The sequence below is a fragment of the Calonectris borealis genome, chromosome Z, assembly GCF_964195595.1.
Source record: "Calonectris borealis chromosome Z, bCalBor7.hap1.2, whole genome shotgun sequence".
NCBI lineage: Eukaryota > Metazoa > Chordata > Aves > Procellariiformes > Procellariidae > Calonectris > Calonectris borealis.
In genome coordinates, this window is record NC_134352.1 from 85,847,852 (window position 1) to 85,865,603 (window position 17,752).

General features: G+C 37.0%; 1 protein-coding gene across 2 annotated transcripts; it reads left to right on the forward strand.

Annotated features, from left to right (window-relative positions):
* The first annotated feature begins 125 nt into the window (after positions 1 to 125).
* LOC142076097 (lung adenoma susceptibility protein 2-like) lies at positions 126 to 11,882 on the forward strand. 2 transcript variants are annotated; one of them, XM_075138494.1, is made up of 8 exons: positions 126 to 172; positions 1,416 to 1,745; positions 3,524 to 4,300; positions 5,799 to 5,949; positions 7,127 to 7,235; positions 8,653 to 8,784; positions 10,332 to 10,405; positions 11,302 to 11,882. In XM_075138494.1, the coding sequence occupies exons 2-8, from the start codon at positions 1,466 to 1,468 to the stop codon at positions 11,405 to 11,407; spliced, it is 1,629 nt and encodes a 542-aa protein (XP_074994595.1). In that variant the 5' UTR covers positions 126 to 172; positions 1,416 to 1,465; the 3' UTR covers positions 11,408 to 11,882. The 2 variants fall into 2 exon arrangements, with proteins under 2 accessions (XP_074994595.1, XP_074994596.1); XM_075138495.1 differs by having other exon boundaries at positions 5,802 to 5,949.
* The last annotated feature ends 5,870 nt before the right edge of the window (positions 11,883 to 17,752 follow it).

Below are 17,752 nucleotides of genomic sequence, written 5' to 3' on the forward strand. Positions count from 1 at the left end.
GGCATGCCGGGAGAGGTAGTTCCGGCTAGCGCGGCGCCTGCCGCCCGGCTTCGACTACAACTCCCGCAGGGCGGCGCGGCCGCCCCTGCGCCTGCGCGCCGCCATTTTGCAAAGGGGCGCGGTCCCTTCAAAAACGCTGCGCGGCAAAGCCTGGAGGAGCGGCTCTTGTGGGGTGGGGATGCCTGGGGCTCCCGGGCAGGGCTGGGCTGGGCTGGGCTGGGGAGGGCTGGGCGGGCAGGAGCTAGGATGGTGCACCCTCGTGGCATGGCGGAGGGACTGTGGTGCCTTAGACGCTTCTTTTCCCGCGCTGACTGTGTCTTCTGAGGGGGAGGGGGCTGGGGGTGTCCGCCACGGCCAGGTCTTCCCGTGCGGGCCTGGCCTGCCTCTCCCGGGGGTGTTGTGTGGGGATGGGGCCCCGGGAGGCCTCTGTGCCGGTGCCTAGCCCGGCTCCCCGGCTTTCCGGGGAAAACCACCTCGGCCTTGGGAGAGCTGGTCTTGTGCTTCTTTCGTATAAATCCTTATGCTGCTATTGCATGATGATCCTTATACACATGCGATATTGGATATAACATATTAATCTTTGTTCCTTGTTGCAGCACTTGTTTTCTTAACACCTTAATAGATTTTTCAAATGGTTATTTTACCTACAAGGGTGAAACGAACTGTTGGGTTTCTTTCAGTGACCTTGACTATCCTGATTACAGCATTTGGAACAAGCCTGCATTTCCAACTCTTCTATTTACAGTTTGTGGGGTTACAAAGGCAGTTTGGATTGGGTTCACTAAATTGCATGGATAGGATAATTCTAAGTGCTCCCATATGGCTTGTAAAATTCTTTTGCTGTGTGTACCCATTCTGGTTATATAAAAATATCTGCAAGGGTAGTGGCTTCCTACTCTTGTTTTATTGAGTTGTTTAGTTTTTCATACTATCTAAGCTACTTTTCTTTCTGTTTTTTGTCTGGTACTGTTGTGCTGGTTCTGAAATCAAAAGTTATGATACTTCTGTGTGTCTTTGCTGAATTGTTTCGTGACAAATGTCAGCAATTCTTATGTGAAATCCTGTTCTTGCAAAAGCAGGGTACTGAGATTCCTCTAGAACTAGCGAAGAGCTAGATTTTCATGCTCTCGTGTTACATTTTTTTTCCACTACTAGAGTTTCAATATACAAGAAGTTTTCCCTATTGTTATCTCTTTTTCCAGAGCCTTTATTTTCTACCTTTTACTTTGCTTAGGGGTGGCAAATATATATGACAAACTTCTTTGAAAACCAGCAAGTTGAATAGCTAAATAGTAATTTTTAGGAGAATAATAAAATTACATAGCAAAAGTAAAAAATCCTAGATACGTTACAGCTTATGAGAAGACATTTCAGTGCAGATGATCACTTGTGGTTTTGTTTCTTTTTCTGTTTAGATTGATTAAAAAGATGAGTGAAGATTCTAATAGAAACCTGGATAAAAATCATGACAAGCTCAATAAAAGAAAGCACTATCTGCTCTCCTGATTCAACAATATCTTCTCTTTTAACAAGTGATAGCATTGACAGCAATAATCCATATTCAGACAGTTTGATTCACTACAAGGACAAGCTTTACAGCTCTGCATCTGAGGCTCTGGAGGCTTATATTGACGATTTTGATCGAAGTCTCACATCTTCAGAAATAAGCACTGGAAAAATCTGCATATGTCAAAGCACTCCCAAACGAGTTGAGTTTTCAAAGCATCATGCCAAAGTAAAACATGGTATGTCTTCTGCAAATATGTCTTTTAATAAGTTTTGGTGTTTGTTGGGTTTTTTGTTATCGTTGTTGGGTTTTTTTCTTTTCATTGCCAATGCTGTTGCAACTCCTTGTCGCACACCATGTGTTTGTTGACAGACTATTCCCCACACAACTGCTTGCAAGTCTTTACGGTATAGTAAATGATGCTTGGTCATGGCTAGCAATATTTGTCATTCTCTGTAATGCTTTTTCGTAAATACTTGGTGGATTGGTGAGAATTCATGACCACGCTCATAGATGCAATAATAAATTCCAGAGTATGGAATAGAAATTGTATTTTCTATATGTGAATATATGCTAAAGACAGTGTAAATCATTGCTTAAACCTGAGTCTTGAAAAGAAATCTCAGTTTCCTTTCTAGAGTAAGTAACACCAGAATCTAATTAATTGAAGGAGTTCCCTTAAATACTGCTTTGTCTTAGAACAAAATTTGCCCCTTATCCATTGATTTTTATGGAATGCACTTTTGGGTCTGGAGTCTAAACCAACAGGGTAATGTATATGGGTTTTAATTGGCTTTTGTCATTATTAGTTAGCTTGAATAAATAAATACTTAATTGATTATATGAACTTTAATGAGAAGATCTAACTGTGCTTGAGCTAATTTATACTGCAAATGCCTTGTCCCTTACATCTAAAATAACAAAGTCCTAAGTACAGGCAAACTTTGTACCTGAAAAAGGCTGCTTGGCATGGACAGTTATGGTAGCATATTGTATTATTCAGGGCTTTTTTTTCTTCACCGTAGCCTATAACCTTCCTCTAGCTTCACACCTTTCCTTTCTTTCTCTTATCAAGACAGCTAGTTTTTAGCTGTGTTTAGCTTTCAGTTTATATTTTTCTAGTATAAACCATGTTCTACTTAAGTTTAACTGACTTCCCAAAGAAAAATAAGCGTTCTGATTATCACTAAAAATGAGACTGTTGTATGAAAGATGTCATCTGCTCATATTTTACTCTGAAATTTCTCTGTTGCTGTTCTTTGCAGAAGTCTCATTAGCTCCATTCACATATTAGCTAGTCTGCATGTATCTTTTGTATGTTATAATAGCCTGTAATATACAGATTTCACTTACTGATATTACAGTTGAAGTGAGGAAAAAATAGCTTCCATGTAGTAGCTGAGGAAAACCTATTTTCGTGAATCAAAGTATTTCATAGTTTCAGTAAAAAATAAAAGGATTCAATGCTATAATTCTTCCCTGAAAAACTGCCAAGCCAAATCTTACACAGCATGCAAGTTTCCATAGAATCATAAAATGGGTCTATAAGCCCATTATCTGGCTACTTGCCTTGCAAGCTATTGCTTTTAGCCATCTCTTTCTCTAGTAAATGTGCTCCATTTCAATATGGGGAAGGTCATCCCTAACATTACTGTGTAGAGGAAGTGTCGCTAGTAGGACTGAAATACTAAGGATGTATCTGCAAAATACACAATTCTGAATGTGCAACTAAAAATGGACTGTAGAATGTTGAAATCTTGTTTCTCTTAAATAAATAAAGAAAATACTCAAAGCTGTAAATGTATACTATGAAAGGAGGGGTACCTTTTGACTGGTAAGGTTTTTATCAAGATTCTGATTAGAAACGGAACCACTCTTGCAAGAACTATAATTCAGTACCACCTGGTAAAAGAATATATTTCAGCTTTAAATTATTACTTCATGTTAGATTTTACAAATTATCATTTTGGTATGCTTGAAATTTAGCAATTCCTGTAAAAGATCTTTGTTTTTCAGTATTGGACGATTTTAATCAGCACATAGGACTGGATTCTCTTGCTTCACCCTGTAGAAGGGAGACTGAGTGTGACCCAGACTTGATTAGTCTTGCGACGGATGATCTGCTAGCATTTCCAGCAGATGGATCACTGCCGTTTGTCCAGTGTACTCCTTTTAAACGAAGGCATCGAAGTAGCGAGTGGAACAGGCGGTCACTTAAAACATCTTTCTGCCCTTACCAAACCTCACCACTCAATACTGAAAGCTGTTTCAGTCTCCAGGAGAATGGGAAAGCTATTGCTCACCAGAATCTACACAAAGACTTCAGCAAAAAGGAATGCAATGGGTATATATCTGATACGTACGATTCTGTCTCCTCTAAAGGAAGTTCGAGACCCTTGTCTTTTGAAGAGAAGTCTAACACTTTTCCTGTTAAGAATTATCCAAGGTGGCTTACCAGTCAGAAGTCTGACTTAAGTGTATCAGGGATAAGTAGTATTCCCAATTTTCACTACCCAGTCTGGCTTAAGAGTTACAACCTTGTTTCTGATTCAACTAAAGAAAGTGATGGTCAAAATTTTAATATACAAGGCAAAGCTTCCTCTTCACAAACTTTCGAGATCCTGAAAAAAAGACACTCCGTAGATAAAGACAGTTCTAATTTTTTTGAACAAAACAGCTGCCTGGATCTGAGAGGGGATAACAAAGTAGAAGAAAGTTACAACTATGACAATCCAGATGCATGCTTCCAATTTGATAACTCGTTTTCAAGACACACCAAAAAGCCATTCAGAGGTAACTATATTTCATAGAGCTTGTTTTTTTAATTTTGAGGGCATGTGTATAAAGACATATACATTTTTTTAAACCAACACTCTCTAGCCGTGCTAGTCTGACTGCACTGTACAGTAGATTTATTCACATCCATCTTTGACAAATGACTCAAAGCACTTACTAGTAGTTGACTAAGTTAAACAGCTTTTCTACTGTAAGTTTTCATATATAAATCAATATTTAAGCATTCCTTTTACAGCAAAGTATTTATTACAGTAGCATATTTAGTATACCTTACTGCCAGATAATGACAGTAATTCCATGAATATTTTAATAGAATTTCAAGCATTAAATTAAATTACATAAAGTGTAACCTTGAGGGAGAGAGTTTCCTAAACATAGTGTAAATGAACCTGTCAAATTGGTAAGAAATACCATTTATTGTGTAGTCTTTTTCTCTACTTCACACAGTCCGCAGGAGATATTTGTAACCCATATACTTAGGCTATCCAGTGCCTTTAGTTTTGTAAAGACTTTCCTTGGGAACCTCTCATGTAGCTACCCTTTGCAGCAGGCCATCGCTCTTCAGAAGCGGGGAGGTGACGCTCCCATGGTGAAGCACCATCTTTGTATTATGAAATATCAGCAAGATTTGCTTTGATATGAGAGATTAACGTTTCGAAGTGTTAATTACCTTCACTTCTAAGTTTATTCATTTAAAAAGAAAAATATTTTTTCTTTGTTATGCAAAGCATAAATATTGATGTCTCCCTTTTTCCAAGAGGTTATATATAAAAACTAAGTTAAAATGTTGTTTATGTTGTGAATTCAAAGTGACAAAATGTCAGATATGCAAGTGTATGCAAATACCTTTCTAATGTGTATACATGATGAACTTTAAATATAAGGTTATATCTTTTTTTACACACAAAATTTTACCAATCATGAACAGGCTAGGTATAAAAAAAAAAATTATGAGAATGTGTCTGTCATTTTGAGTGCTTATCTCCACCTTTTTTAAATGTGAGTCCTGTATGTGATTGTATATGTGATTTGCATGTATATGTTTGCAGGATTTCTCTCCCAGGTGTCTGTAAAAGCAGCTGTACAAAATAATAAGAAAATTAACCTAATAACTTACAGTATTAATAAGTAATATTTAATGTTGCATTGTGAATTAATATTAATTATATTTTCTATAGCATGAAAGCAGATTAAAAACATTAAATAATCTTGAATCCTGCATATGATACTTGTTTTACATAAGTTAGGAAAAGAAACGCTTGACTACTTTAAATACTCTCCTGGCTAGAACCTTGCAGATCCATCTGGTACTGATGATTTACATGCCATACTGCCATACCGAGATATCCAAAGAAGTTGTATTGGGGCTGTATTCTCTGTAAAATATTTCCAGTGCTAATTTGTCTGTACTAATTTTCTTTGAGTATTACATAAAATTAAAAGTGGAAATAATGCCCTTGAAGAGGGTTGGACACATTGTGTCCTTCTTTTTTAGAAGACCGGCTTAAGCTACTTGCCTTGAAGGCTGACAAAGGTCTGGAGAGTTCAACTGAAGATTTGTCAAATACTCTGGAAAATGGTGGCAGTCCTTCTACAACAGATATACTAGGAGCAGAAAGATCATGGGAAAATGCTCCAGGTGCTTTGTAAGTAAACATATCTTTTGGAATAACTTGTTCATGAAAATGCATAATGTACTTAATTGCTTATAGATTATAAGTAACGGTGATGTGGCATGTACATAAAGAAAGGATTTACTATTAGATTTCTTGCTAATGCTAAATGTTTGCTATTTCAAGGTCAGGGTATTGGTGCACTGCTTTCCCTTTTTCATTGACTTGCAAAGACTGCTATCAATATTACTTATTGTTGCCTTTTAATAATATTTTTGTATATCAATGATATGTAAGAAATATTTATTTCAAGAGAAAAATTATTTAGTGGAACTTAAATTGACATACTGTGATTAATAGTTTATGAGAAACAAGTTAATAGTGGTTTTAATACTTGTTTTTTTAACATTTAAAAAAGCAGCGTGGCCTTGGGAAGTTTTGGAGCAGTCTGAAAGTGAAATTTCAATTGTTTAGGAACTGAAAGGTTATTTCACAGGATCAAAGAATAGTAAAAATCAATACTAGAATTTCCTACAGTTTCTTACAGTTTTTAAGAAGCAGCTAGGTGTATGTGGTTCTGGGTGTTGTCTTTACCCTAGAAGATTTTGAACTATTGGTTAATTTTAGCAATATTAACAGGTGAGTAAAAGTCTCCAACTGCAGCATTCTTGCACATGAGAATAGAAACAGTACTATTCATGCTCCCATTGAGAGAGATGCTAATAATCTAGTCTCCTACTAGCCACCACAATACCCACATAGGAGAACATCCTGGAAATCAGGCTTCATTAATATCTGTTTCTATGAGACTACTAGCTCTAAATTAAAATACCTTAGAGACTGTAGAAGAACTAGAAGTCAGTAAGCAGAGGGTACTATTTTTCTTTAGATGTTGAATATTAATGGAGGAGTACCAGGTGTAAGAAAAACACCCAAGTGTAATAAATTATAGCTAAGAAGTCCTTACCTTGCCTGTTTTGTTTAGTTGATTTTTGTGGCTACCCAGGTTTTGATTATACTGGCAAAACTGGAAAAAATAGTTGTGTGTTTCTCACACATACACCACAGTGCTGACAGGACTACTCGGTGCCCCCTTGGTGTTGCATTGATGCAATACATCTGGTTTCATCATAATGACTATATCCTAAAACAATTCTTTTAGTTTATAAACCTGTTGTTATTCTCCATTGCATGTGTAATGTTGGTTTAGCAAACCACCAGTGCCTGTGTGCTGTGAGGACATGGAGAATGCTCTACCATTCCCCAAGGCAGATATCATACATAAGTTCTTGGAAGACTGTTTAAATGACAAAAATAAGGTCAGTAAAATTGAGTATTTATTTCAGTGACTGCCCAAAATATGTAAGGCTGGTAAATATTAGAAGGGGGAATACCTGTAAATTGGTTTTTCTTCTTCTATAATATATAAAGTAGAAAGTCTAACTGCAGTAGTTTAATCATATTCGAGCATGATGAATTCATACAGTTATTAAATCCTATAATCTAACCCTTGGTCACAATTACGATTAAGAAAGCATCTAACTATAAAATGCTTTGGTTAGTAAGAGTTTGACTTTTACACTCCATGTTTTGTTTAAATAATAATTTTCCTGCCTCGAGTAAAGGAAGAAATTTTTTTGTTATTCGTGTATTAAATACTACTAATTTCCTAGCCTGGCTGATGTACTGTTGGGTATGAGTCAAGTTCAAGAGGCAAGTTAAGTAATATATTTCTTCTTATTTATGCTGTTGCACTGGAATTGGATCATGGATTGAGTTTACTCTTTTGATTATGCATTATTATATTCTCATTCTTACATATTAATCACCTTCTTGGCTGTCTTAATATTGCTCAGTCTTTCATTTTGATTGTATGAACCCTTCATCCTTTTCTCATCTAGGAAGATGAGCACTGAGCCCAGTATTCTGGTTTAAAGGCATACTATTAATTTATGTACTGGTATGTTTCCTTTACTTTCTGCCCTGTTGTCCTTGAATCGTAACTGCTCTAAGATTCTGTTTTCCCATCTTGTAGTAAACAGAGCATTACCTTTTAAGTTTTTCCACTGTGACACATACTTCTGTTTCCCGAAGGAGTTAATTGACACAGAACCTAACGGTGTGCATGAGTAATTCAAATTATTCTGTCTGATGAATGGTGCTTCACTGTTATTTCATCTGTCATGCTTCCTGTTCTCTTGGTTCTGCTAGATCATCAGCCATTTCTAGACATAAGTATTTCTAGATTATCCACAAATTTTTGTCACATTGAGTTAATTTGCTTTTTTGATTATAGAATGAGCAGATATCATATAGATGCTAATTATATGAATGAATCTATGTTTATCATTAAGGAAGTTTACTTGCAGTTAGGAAATGTTGAAACATGTTCCAGCGCTGCTGTCATAGCATTACAAGGACTGACAGTCTTAATATTCTTGAATTATTTTACACAAGCCAGGGCTGAGGCCTTTTTGTGTTGCTTCACGTCTTCCTAACAATGTATGTATTTACAGTGATTTCACTGACCATACAATGGCATAAATTAAGATGAACCAGTGTAGCTTCATACATGTACGATTTATAAATAGACCTTTAAAGAATAGGTAGAGGGAAACACTCACAGAAATCAGCCTTTAACTTGTTTCAGGGAAGCTTCAGAAGTTGTTCGTTTTGTTTTGTTTTATCTACAGTGCAGTACACAGTACACAACAAATTCTTTGGGTTTTGGTTTAGGAAAATAGTCTTTCTGGAGGTCATCATCACAGGCCCCTTGAAGCTTTGAAGCTAATGTTGTTTAAACTTCAAGCAATTCAGGGAAGTTTGAGCCAGAATGAAACTGCTGAGCAAAAGGAAGAGTTTGAAGAAGTGAGTAGCCAGTTTCCTTATGTTGTATCTTGTCAAATTCTATCTGCGTGTACATTTCTGACAAAAATTGTTAGTCCTTTTATAGACTCAGTTTCCAGTCATCTTAGAAAGAGCACTGCCAGCAGATTGAAACCAGTTAGCATCAGGAGCATATATGCTGTGCCCTAAATCCCCTGTGTCTTGTTGCTGCTGTTGCAAATTGGAGGCTCTGTGTTACCTTCCACTGCAGACTCTCCTGTTTGCAGGGGCATCGTGTGGCAGGTCAGTAACTCAACAGTGGCCTCAGCAGTGCTGCAGAAAGCAGTCCTTGTAGGCCAGGAGATGGCGACATTTCAGGCAATCCTGCCCGAGGAAGCAGACTGTGCTCTCCTCTGCTGCTCTAGCAATAGCTCTGTTCTGGAAAAGTTGTTTTCTGATAATATTCCCATTAATTCTAGGCTTTCAGGGGCATGTACCAAACTTTTAAAAAGCCAGACGTTCTCAAATGCTCTATCCCTGTCTCCTTTGGCATCAGTGAGTTGGCACTCTTGTTTCAAAATTATTTCGTAAGACTTTATTATCTTTTTACCTCTTTTATAATGTTGCTTGCATACAGTTTTTAAACTGTGTCCTATACTCAGTAGTGAATGAAATGCTCCATACATACCTGGCTCAGGCAGGCCGGGGGAACGGGCCGACAGGAACCTCATGTAATTAAACAGGGGCAAATGCAAGGCCTTGTACCTGGGAAGGAAGAAAACCTCGCAGCAATACGGGCCGGGGACTGCCTGGCTAGGGAGCTGCTCTGTTGAAAATGCCCAAGAGGTCTTGGTAGGTACAAGATGAACATGAGCCAACTGTGTGCCCTGGCAGCAAAGGAGGAACAGCAGGGCTGGGGCTAGAAGGACAGGAGCACAATCAATGGATCAAGAGAACTGATTGTCCCTCTTTATCCCCCAGCACTTATTAGACCACATTTATAATACTGCATCCAGGTTTAGGGCCCTCACTTCAGGAGAGACATCAATAAGCTGGTGGAGGGGCACCTAAGTGGTTAGGGGGCTACAGCACTTGTTTATGGTGGGGAGCTGAGAGAACTGGGCTTGTTCAGGCTGGAGAAGTAGTTTTGGGGGACCTAATAGAAGTCTTCCTGCACCTATGAGGAGGATATCAAGAAGATGGAGCTAGGGTCTTCATAGTGGTGCATGGTGGAAGGATGAGAAACAGGCATAAATTGAAACAGGAGGTTCACACTGGACATTGGGAGAAACTTTTTAACCCTGAAGACAGCCAAGCGCTGGAACAAGTTGTTCAAGAGAGGTTGTGCAGCCTCCATCCTTGGAGGTTTTCAAGATTTGACTGGATAAAGCCCTGAGCAACCTGCTGTAACTTCTGCTTTGAGCAGGAGCCTGCCTCCTGAGGTCCTTCCCAACCTGAATTACTTTATGATGCTAAAAAGTTGTTGGCAATACTTTCCAATGCAATGTGCTAGAAAAATTCCACGTTTTCTGTCACATTCAGCTACTTTTCCTTCCCTCAGTTAACAATTTTGTTTGTTTTTTTTTAAGCTTTCTGAAAAAGCAGAGACTGAATTAAAACTGTGTGACAGTGAGATAATCCCTCTTACTAATTCTATTCGGAAGTAAGTGACTATAGATTTTCTGACTTTTCAGCATTTTCAGAAAGTGTGGAAAAGGAATGATAAATTAGCTGAGAGAGTTGTCATGTGATACGAAAACTTTGTTCAGAATAAGCCAGTAGTGAATAATTAAAAACATGGCACTTCATGGAGCAGAGAAATATCTAATGAATGGTTGCAGAGATGTAAATAAACATTTGTATTTCATCTATATCAATAGATTAATTATTGCTACACATAGATGGACTTTAAAATAATCAGACTTGGAGAAGTTTGTAATATGGGACAAAATATTTTCTTACTTTTTTTTCACCACAGTGGAGAAAATAATTGCTAGAAAACATATTTCATTAATGAAATCAACAAAGTCCCACTAGTTATAAGAACAATTATAAGTGACTAAAGAAATAATAAGTTTGAGAAAAGGCAGAATGGAAAATAGGGTTTCGTTTTGTAGAACATTTGTTTGAACAAAACTCAGTGTTGCAGTATAGTTTTATACTGCAATGTAAAATTAAAAGATTTTTTAATTTAAAAAAATAGTAACTTTCAGTATTGATATGCTATTTTATAACATAATGTTTTGCAGTTTAACATCCTGTGTTAAACATCCATCCATAACAATTTAATAGAAACTGTGTGTTTGTGTGAGCACCTGTATTTGAGAAGACTTATTTAAAATTTCAGTTCCAAAAAGTGTTTTATCTTTTTAAAAAAACATCTTAGTGTATTTTATAATCTCTAAAACAGAGTAAGTGGAAGAGTTAGACACAGAGATGTAAACTGTATATAATACCATTCAAACTGTTAAGCTGTTTGTAAGAAATCAACATAGTTTTGTGTTAAATGTAAGTAGTGATTTATACACTGTTGTTAAAGTCTTCATTTTTCCTGTCTAGGGCTTTACACCATTTGTCACGTCTTAAAAGTCTTGTTGAAGATAACAATAACCAACAAGAGCAGACCGGTGATCATGAAGAAGATAAACAAGAAAAAAAAGAATGATCTGTGAAGCTGATATCTAAGAATATTTTAATATTGTGTAATTTAAATAATTTGTCAGCCTGACCACTGGTCAAACTTTTTTTGAAAGCTGAACTAGTGCATGTTCTCAGAAATGTTGTATTCAGTATTTCTGTACGTATTCGTTCTTTTCATTAATTATTTCAAATCTTAATTGAGTATTAGTGCTTCCAGTAGGATCTAACAAAATGTGACAAGAGATACCACTTTTTAAAGAATATTTCATTAAAATAATGTGAGCATTTTCATGGAAGAATCCATGTTCATAAAAATTTACAAAAAAACTAAACTATTTGGCCAATTCTAGTCATCACTTCATTACATGGCCTGTTAGAAACAGGGGGAGCTCAATATCGTCTAAAGTTAAGCAGTAAGGTTTAGCAATAACATAAATACATAATATTTTCAGTGCTGTTCTTTCTAACAAGACTTGAGTTGATGTAATTGTATGCTCCTTGTTCCCTGACCACAAACTTACCAAATATATTGTATCAAAAAGTGTCTGAAGTCTTTTTCTCATTCTAATAAAGCCTGGTTCTTTGAGGAGAGAATACTTGTTTAGAGGCATCCTGTTTAGGAGCACAGAATGTGTTTCAGCTGAACTGATCCAACAGCTGGTTGTCGCTGTTACTGGGAAGTCCTAATCTCCCTTCCATTTTCCTTGGCTTTGTTCTTAGCTTTAGAGCATATGAAATCCTTCAGTGGGCCTAAATAGGCAGAGAAGTAATAGAATATATGGCTTTTTTGCAGCATAATTGAATAGAATTAGCTCGTGAAAGCCACTGATAGGCACTGGAATTTGTGCAGGGGAGAGAAGAGTAGGACTTACCCCATTTGGGAGCAACAAATTGAGAGACAAAGAGAAAAGCTGTAAGTAGTAATTTGAGTTGTGAATTGAAATATATTGACAGAACACTTTGAAAGAAGCCTTTTGTACCTCTTCTGAGGCTTATATAATGCAGCCTAGCATTTTATGCTGTCGGTAAACAAAGTATGTATGGCAACATGCCTTTTTAGTGAACTGTTTCCTTTTAATCTGGATATTTATAGGTATAGACGAGAAAGCAGGTACCTGAGCATGTACTGATTCTGAGAAATGAAATAAAACCAGAAGAAAAAGTAGAAGGAAGATTAGCTACGTATTTTTCCCTTCTTCCTGTTACGAATTAGTAAGTAGAGAGATAATAATAATAAATTACTTCACTTTATGACTCATGGCACCATGAGAACATAGGTGGATCATAAGTAATACGTAATAATGTATTTCAGACAGATTTTATTGGCCTTTCTCATGCTGAGAGCTAGATCTGAAATTAGAATACAGAAAATGAAATTATTCCTCTAGAAAACTTTCTTGTAGAAGCTTTTAAAAAGCATTGCATTGCTGAGACATGAATGTACAACTGATACTGTGGGTATAACTGTTGTCTGTGTTAAGACAGTATCTGTTCGCCAGAGGTCATTTTATCAAAGGAATTCAGATGTGCAAGAGAAGATGAGGTTTTTTCCCCTGACATCACACATATCTGAGTGTGGATCACAATGAATTTGCTTTACTTTTGCATTACTCTGGATGCTGTGTGTAGGTAGTTACATATAGTGTGTGTATGCTGCATCGTTTGAGCTAGTACACCTCAAACTCAGCACAACTAGTGTGGCACTACCTAAGCTACCGTAGCTCTCCTGTTTCTGAAGGAGCTGGTGCCTATATAGCTCACAGTAGAAAGGTAGATTTATTCATCCACATGTACAGATACTCCTTGGGGTGCTGATAGCACAAGCCAGGTGGACTCAAAGCAAGACTTGATGCCCTCAGAGTACTTAGAGGTTATACCACGCTCCCCTTGTATCCGGCTTGCAGGGGTGCATAGGACAAATGTAAAGCCCCCCCTGCTCTGTTAGAACTTCTCGTGATGTTAGGGCAGAGTTTGTTTGCTATTTAGAAAGTCTTTTTCACTAATTCCCCCTTGGAGAATCCTCATACCTATCCATATTTGTAAGATTCCTCATTCTTTGAAGTTTTTTTTATTATCCTCCAGATATTTCTCCTTTATCAGGTTAATGTACTTCAATGGAGAATTTCAGCACAGCTTTTTTCTTTTTTTATGGCACACAGATCTAGGTAACAACTAAACGTATTGTTGATGTTATTGAATGTTCATATTTACTAACTTTATATTGGCCAGGTATGAAAGGCTTTGATCATGCATAAGGTCCACTGTATGAGATACTGTACCGTACAAGATAAAAGTACCTTAAGCATATGAAACTAAGTAACAAATGAGTGACACCTTCTAGTTGTAAACAATAGAAGTTCAAATAAGAAAACAATAGAATAAAGTAATAAAAAAAAACTAATAAAACACCATTAGTCAGTAGGTGGAAACAACTGGTTTCACATAAAAATAATTTTTTTAAAATGCTATCAAGATTTTTATGGCCATTAAAGAGTATTTTAACGAGGGATTCGATCCCGTATATATCAATAGAAAAAAGTAACTTTTTGGTTGCATACACTGGTATGCAATTCTTGCAATTATAGCTGGAATTTAGTTTGCTTATAAGTTAGAATAAAGAAGTTGCCACTCAAGAAAAGTAACGGAATATGTAAATCAAGTACTAAACAAAAGTAATTGCAATATCCAAGATGTCAGTGATGTTCTTGTCCTTGAGGCTAGGTCAGAGAAAAGGAGTTTTACTGAACTACAGTCTACCATAGCGACAGTGGGAAAAATAGAAAGGCAGGCAGAAAGATAGAGACCAGGATTTGGAGGAAATACTAAAATAAAATAGCAGGACTAGATAGAAGGAAGGTCACCGTTTCTCAGCAAGTTACAAGAACTGTTTGCTAAGGATGTACACAAGTATTTGTGATTTTACGTATTTGCATAATCAGGAAATCTTTTATGAGGAGGGCACTTCCTGAATTACAGTGTATATATATCAGTAAAACGGAGCTGAGGGAAGTAAAGGCTTTGATGAAGACAAGTATTGTGCTCTTAAATCTTGTGAAGATCCTATCTGTGGTAAGACTCTGACTTGGCATGGTGGGAGGAAAATAGATGGGATTTTTGTGTCTGGGATTTTTACCCTTTAAAGGCTTAGTGAGAGAATCCATTGTGATACTGGTCTTGAAATGGAATGACTGTATGCTGCAGTTATCTTTTCTTTTGTAACAGTCTATTTGCATTAGCAAATCTCTCTGCATCACTGTATTCACACTGATGCAAAAAGGTGCTGATATAGGAAAACTTAATTTCAGGCTCCAGATATGAAGACTAACAGTGCTGCCAGCAGAGGGTTAATTTGGCCAGAGTTTGTACCTGTTTTAGTTTGAAAAGGCAGATCTGAAAAACTGCAAACCCCATAGTCATTCATTATCATCCTATTAATTCTTTTCCTATGTAACTCTGACACTGCCAGAGCAGTTGTATTTGTTTTCCAAGAGATGCTTATGGATTCTTACATATATATATATATATAAAAAAAGTATCTGGAATTGTGAAACCCTTGAAAATCATGATGTATATTTTCTCTCTTGTTGATCATAGATTCTGTGATCTACCATGGTTTTTGATTTTTGTGTCTTTACTCAAAATATTTTATCAACTTTACAGTTGGTAGGTGTCTTACCGTGCAGAGAGAATTGCTGTTCAAAGAGAAATGAGAAAAACTTTTTATTAATTTTAATTGACCTGATCCTGCTTTGCCAATTTGAATGGCTGAGCTTTCATAGCTCTTCCAGAACAGAAAAGAAAGGACTGCTGAGGAGAGATGGGCTCTTTCTCACGAGGAAAAATAAGTGCTGCTTTAAGTTTAGGCTTACCAACTTAGGAAGGAAGGCTTTAAACTAGAATTAATGGGAACTGATGACAAAAGAATTTGTTACCAGTGAAAGGTGACCAGAGGCATAGTAACCGTGGATATAGGGTTTTTGTAAAAAGGATTGAAGCAATATGGAAAACAGGATAGTGAATATGTCTGCTTAACATTTAAGATGTCTATACTAGTGCAGGCTGTATGGAAACTAAATGGAAGAATGTACAAGGTTCTAGACAAAGTTGTGATTTAGGCAACGTAAAAGTTTACTTGGTGGGATATTTCATTTGTTGATGAATTAATACAGGAAAAAAGTGGAGGTGCTCCTGAAGAAAAGGGGAGGGAAGATATGTTTCTCTATGAATATTTACCTTTGTACTGAGGTCTAGAATATAGAGGGAGATAATCTGTTAAAAATACCTTTATGATAATAAAAGGAGAAAAAAGCCTGAGTGCTGTTATGTTGAGGACCTACCATTAAGACCAAGAAGGATAAGATGGAAAGAATGTTTTTGTAAACAACTAACAAACTAATTTGCCTTGAGGAGATACTAGTTAACCAAGTATTTGTTGGGAAAAATAAATTGAATACAGAGTATCAGGGTATTTTTAGACTAGGATGATGTCAGGTTTTGATACAGAAGGTGGAGGTTAATACAAGAATTTTCTTACAAGGTTTTCAAGATTTTTAGGATGGAAAAGAGGAAGACTAGAAAAAAGCAACTACAAGAAATTCAAAGATCTGTTTGCAAAATCCTATGAAAAAAATCTAGGAAAAAGGTGCTCAGGAGTTTGGCAGTTCATGAAAATACATATATTTAAGATATAGTTGCAGGATATCCTAATATGGTTTTCAAGAAGGAAGCATAACGGAAATAGCTAGAATTGTCCCTAAAGAGGAGTCACCTTGGACTTTTGTGCTTTTTGGAAAGTCCAAAGCACAAAAATGAGAGACGAGGACGAAGAGCTGTCAAAGATAATAAAATAACCCAAAAGTTCCTTATTGCTTATGATAGTAAACAAGAAGTGCCTTACTGATATGAGGGAGGACCAAGGAAAATTTTGGTCTATGACCTCCATGCAGAGAGTAATAAATGATGTCAGTGAAGGTATAACGTTCACATAAAACATCAATGGCAACGGGCGGTGGATAAAGCTGAGATTACGACAGGGAAAACGTGATTGACAGCTCTTACGCAAGCTACCTGTGTTCAGTGGGCTACGCCTACCAGCATTAACACTAGGCTCTGGGGAAATGGCTGCAGCTATCGTCGAGTGACCTGTAATGTTTAGAACTCAGTGCAGTCCTATAAGGGTCTAGAAATGGGACTGGCAAAGTAACTTTTAACAAAAAGTCAGCTAAGTGATACCGAAGAATTATAGGGCAATAAGCTTAATCTCAGTTTCCTAGAAGTTCAGAAGTCCATAATCAAACATGGAATATATCAAGGAAATAAGGAGGGGGGGGGGGGGAAGAGAGAGAGATCATTACAAACACTGTGTATTACACAAGCCTAGTTTCCTTTTTATGACTGGGTGGCAACATTTAACACCTGTGTGCCTCAAAACAAGGAATCATAGTCTATATTAAATTATTTTGAGGGAAGAGTAAAGATGAGTGGAAAACTACTTGGAGAGCAGTTAATAATGAAGTCTATTGCTATTCTTTATTTTCGTAATGTGGTGGAGTTAGAGAAGATCCAGAAGAGAGTGACTGAAATGATCATGGAGATGGAAGAGGTGCCTAATAGAGAGAGACTAAAAAGGCTGGGACCTTCAGCTTGGAGAGGGGAACACGTGTTTGTTATTGCTCAAATCCCACAATACAGAATGTAGGAGGCCTTACGGGAGCTAGTAGGAGATCTGTTTAGGACTGAGAAGTGCTCTTTGTTTTAACCAGCAAGCAGTAAACTTAGGAGAAAGGGGAGTATCAGCAGGTTCAGAAAAGACTTTGTCTAAGTCATGGAGTTTTTCACAGAACGAAAACTAAAGGGAAGAGGCTATTTCCTCTAGCATCTCTCATCCAACAGTTATTTGTGCTTGTAAAGTATGAAAGTTGTAATCTGGAAACAGTAGCCAGGCTATGCTCTCCCTTACAATTTCTTAAAGTCCTGTCGGAGAAAAAACCCTGGGCTGGATGTACTGTTGGTCTCGCCTAGCAGGGCGTTTCCTGTGTAGTTAGGTCCATTGCGGGAGGGTAAAATGTAACAGTTCTGTTGCAGCAAGAGTGATTTAGGCTTATGAAAACCTTTTTAACAACAATATGTAAGCAGAGAAATGGGTTGCCAAAGAAGTTCTGGAACCTCAACTGTTTTTGTGGTTGTAAAAGTAGATTATGCAACCAGCCAAAACTGTAATTTAAATATATTAGGTCCTTAGCATAGGTAAAGGAACCAGATGACCTCTGGTTCAGACTCTGTCTCATTGTCATGTTGTGTCTTAGGGTTCATGTGATACATGAATAATGTTAAATCCAAATGTGGAAATTGTCAGACCTTTCTGTTGTAG

What these genes read in the sequence shown, in the direction of transcription:
- LOC142076097 (XM_075138494.1), top strand. Translation starts at nt 1,466, where the DNA reads ATGACAAGCTCAATAAAAGAAAGCACTATCTGCTCTCCTGATTCAACA. An exon ending in CACCAAAAAGCCATTCAGAG is followed by an intron (nt 4,301 to 5,798) that starts GTAACTATATTT and finishes CTTCTTTTTTAG; the next exon opens with AAGACCGGCTTAAGCTACTT. An exon ending in GAAAATGCTCCAGGTGCTTT is followed by an intron (nt 5,950 to 7,126) that starts GTAAGTAAACAT and finishes ATGTTGGTTTAG; the next exon opens with CAAACCACCAGTGCCTGTGT.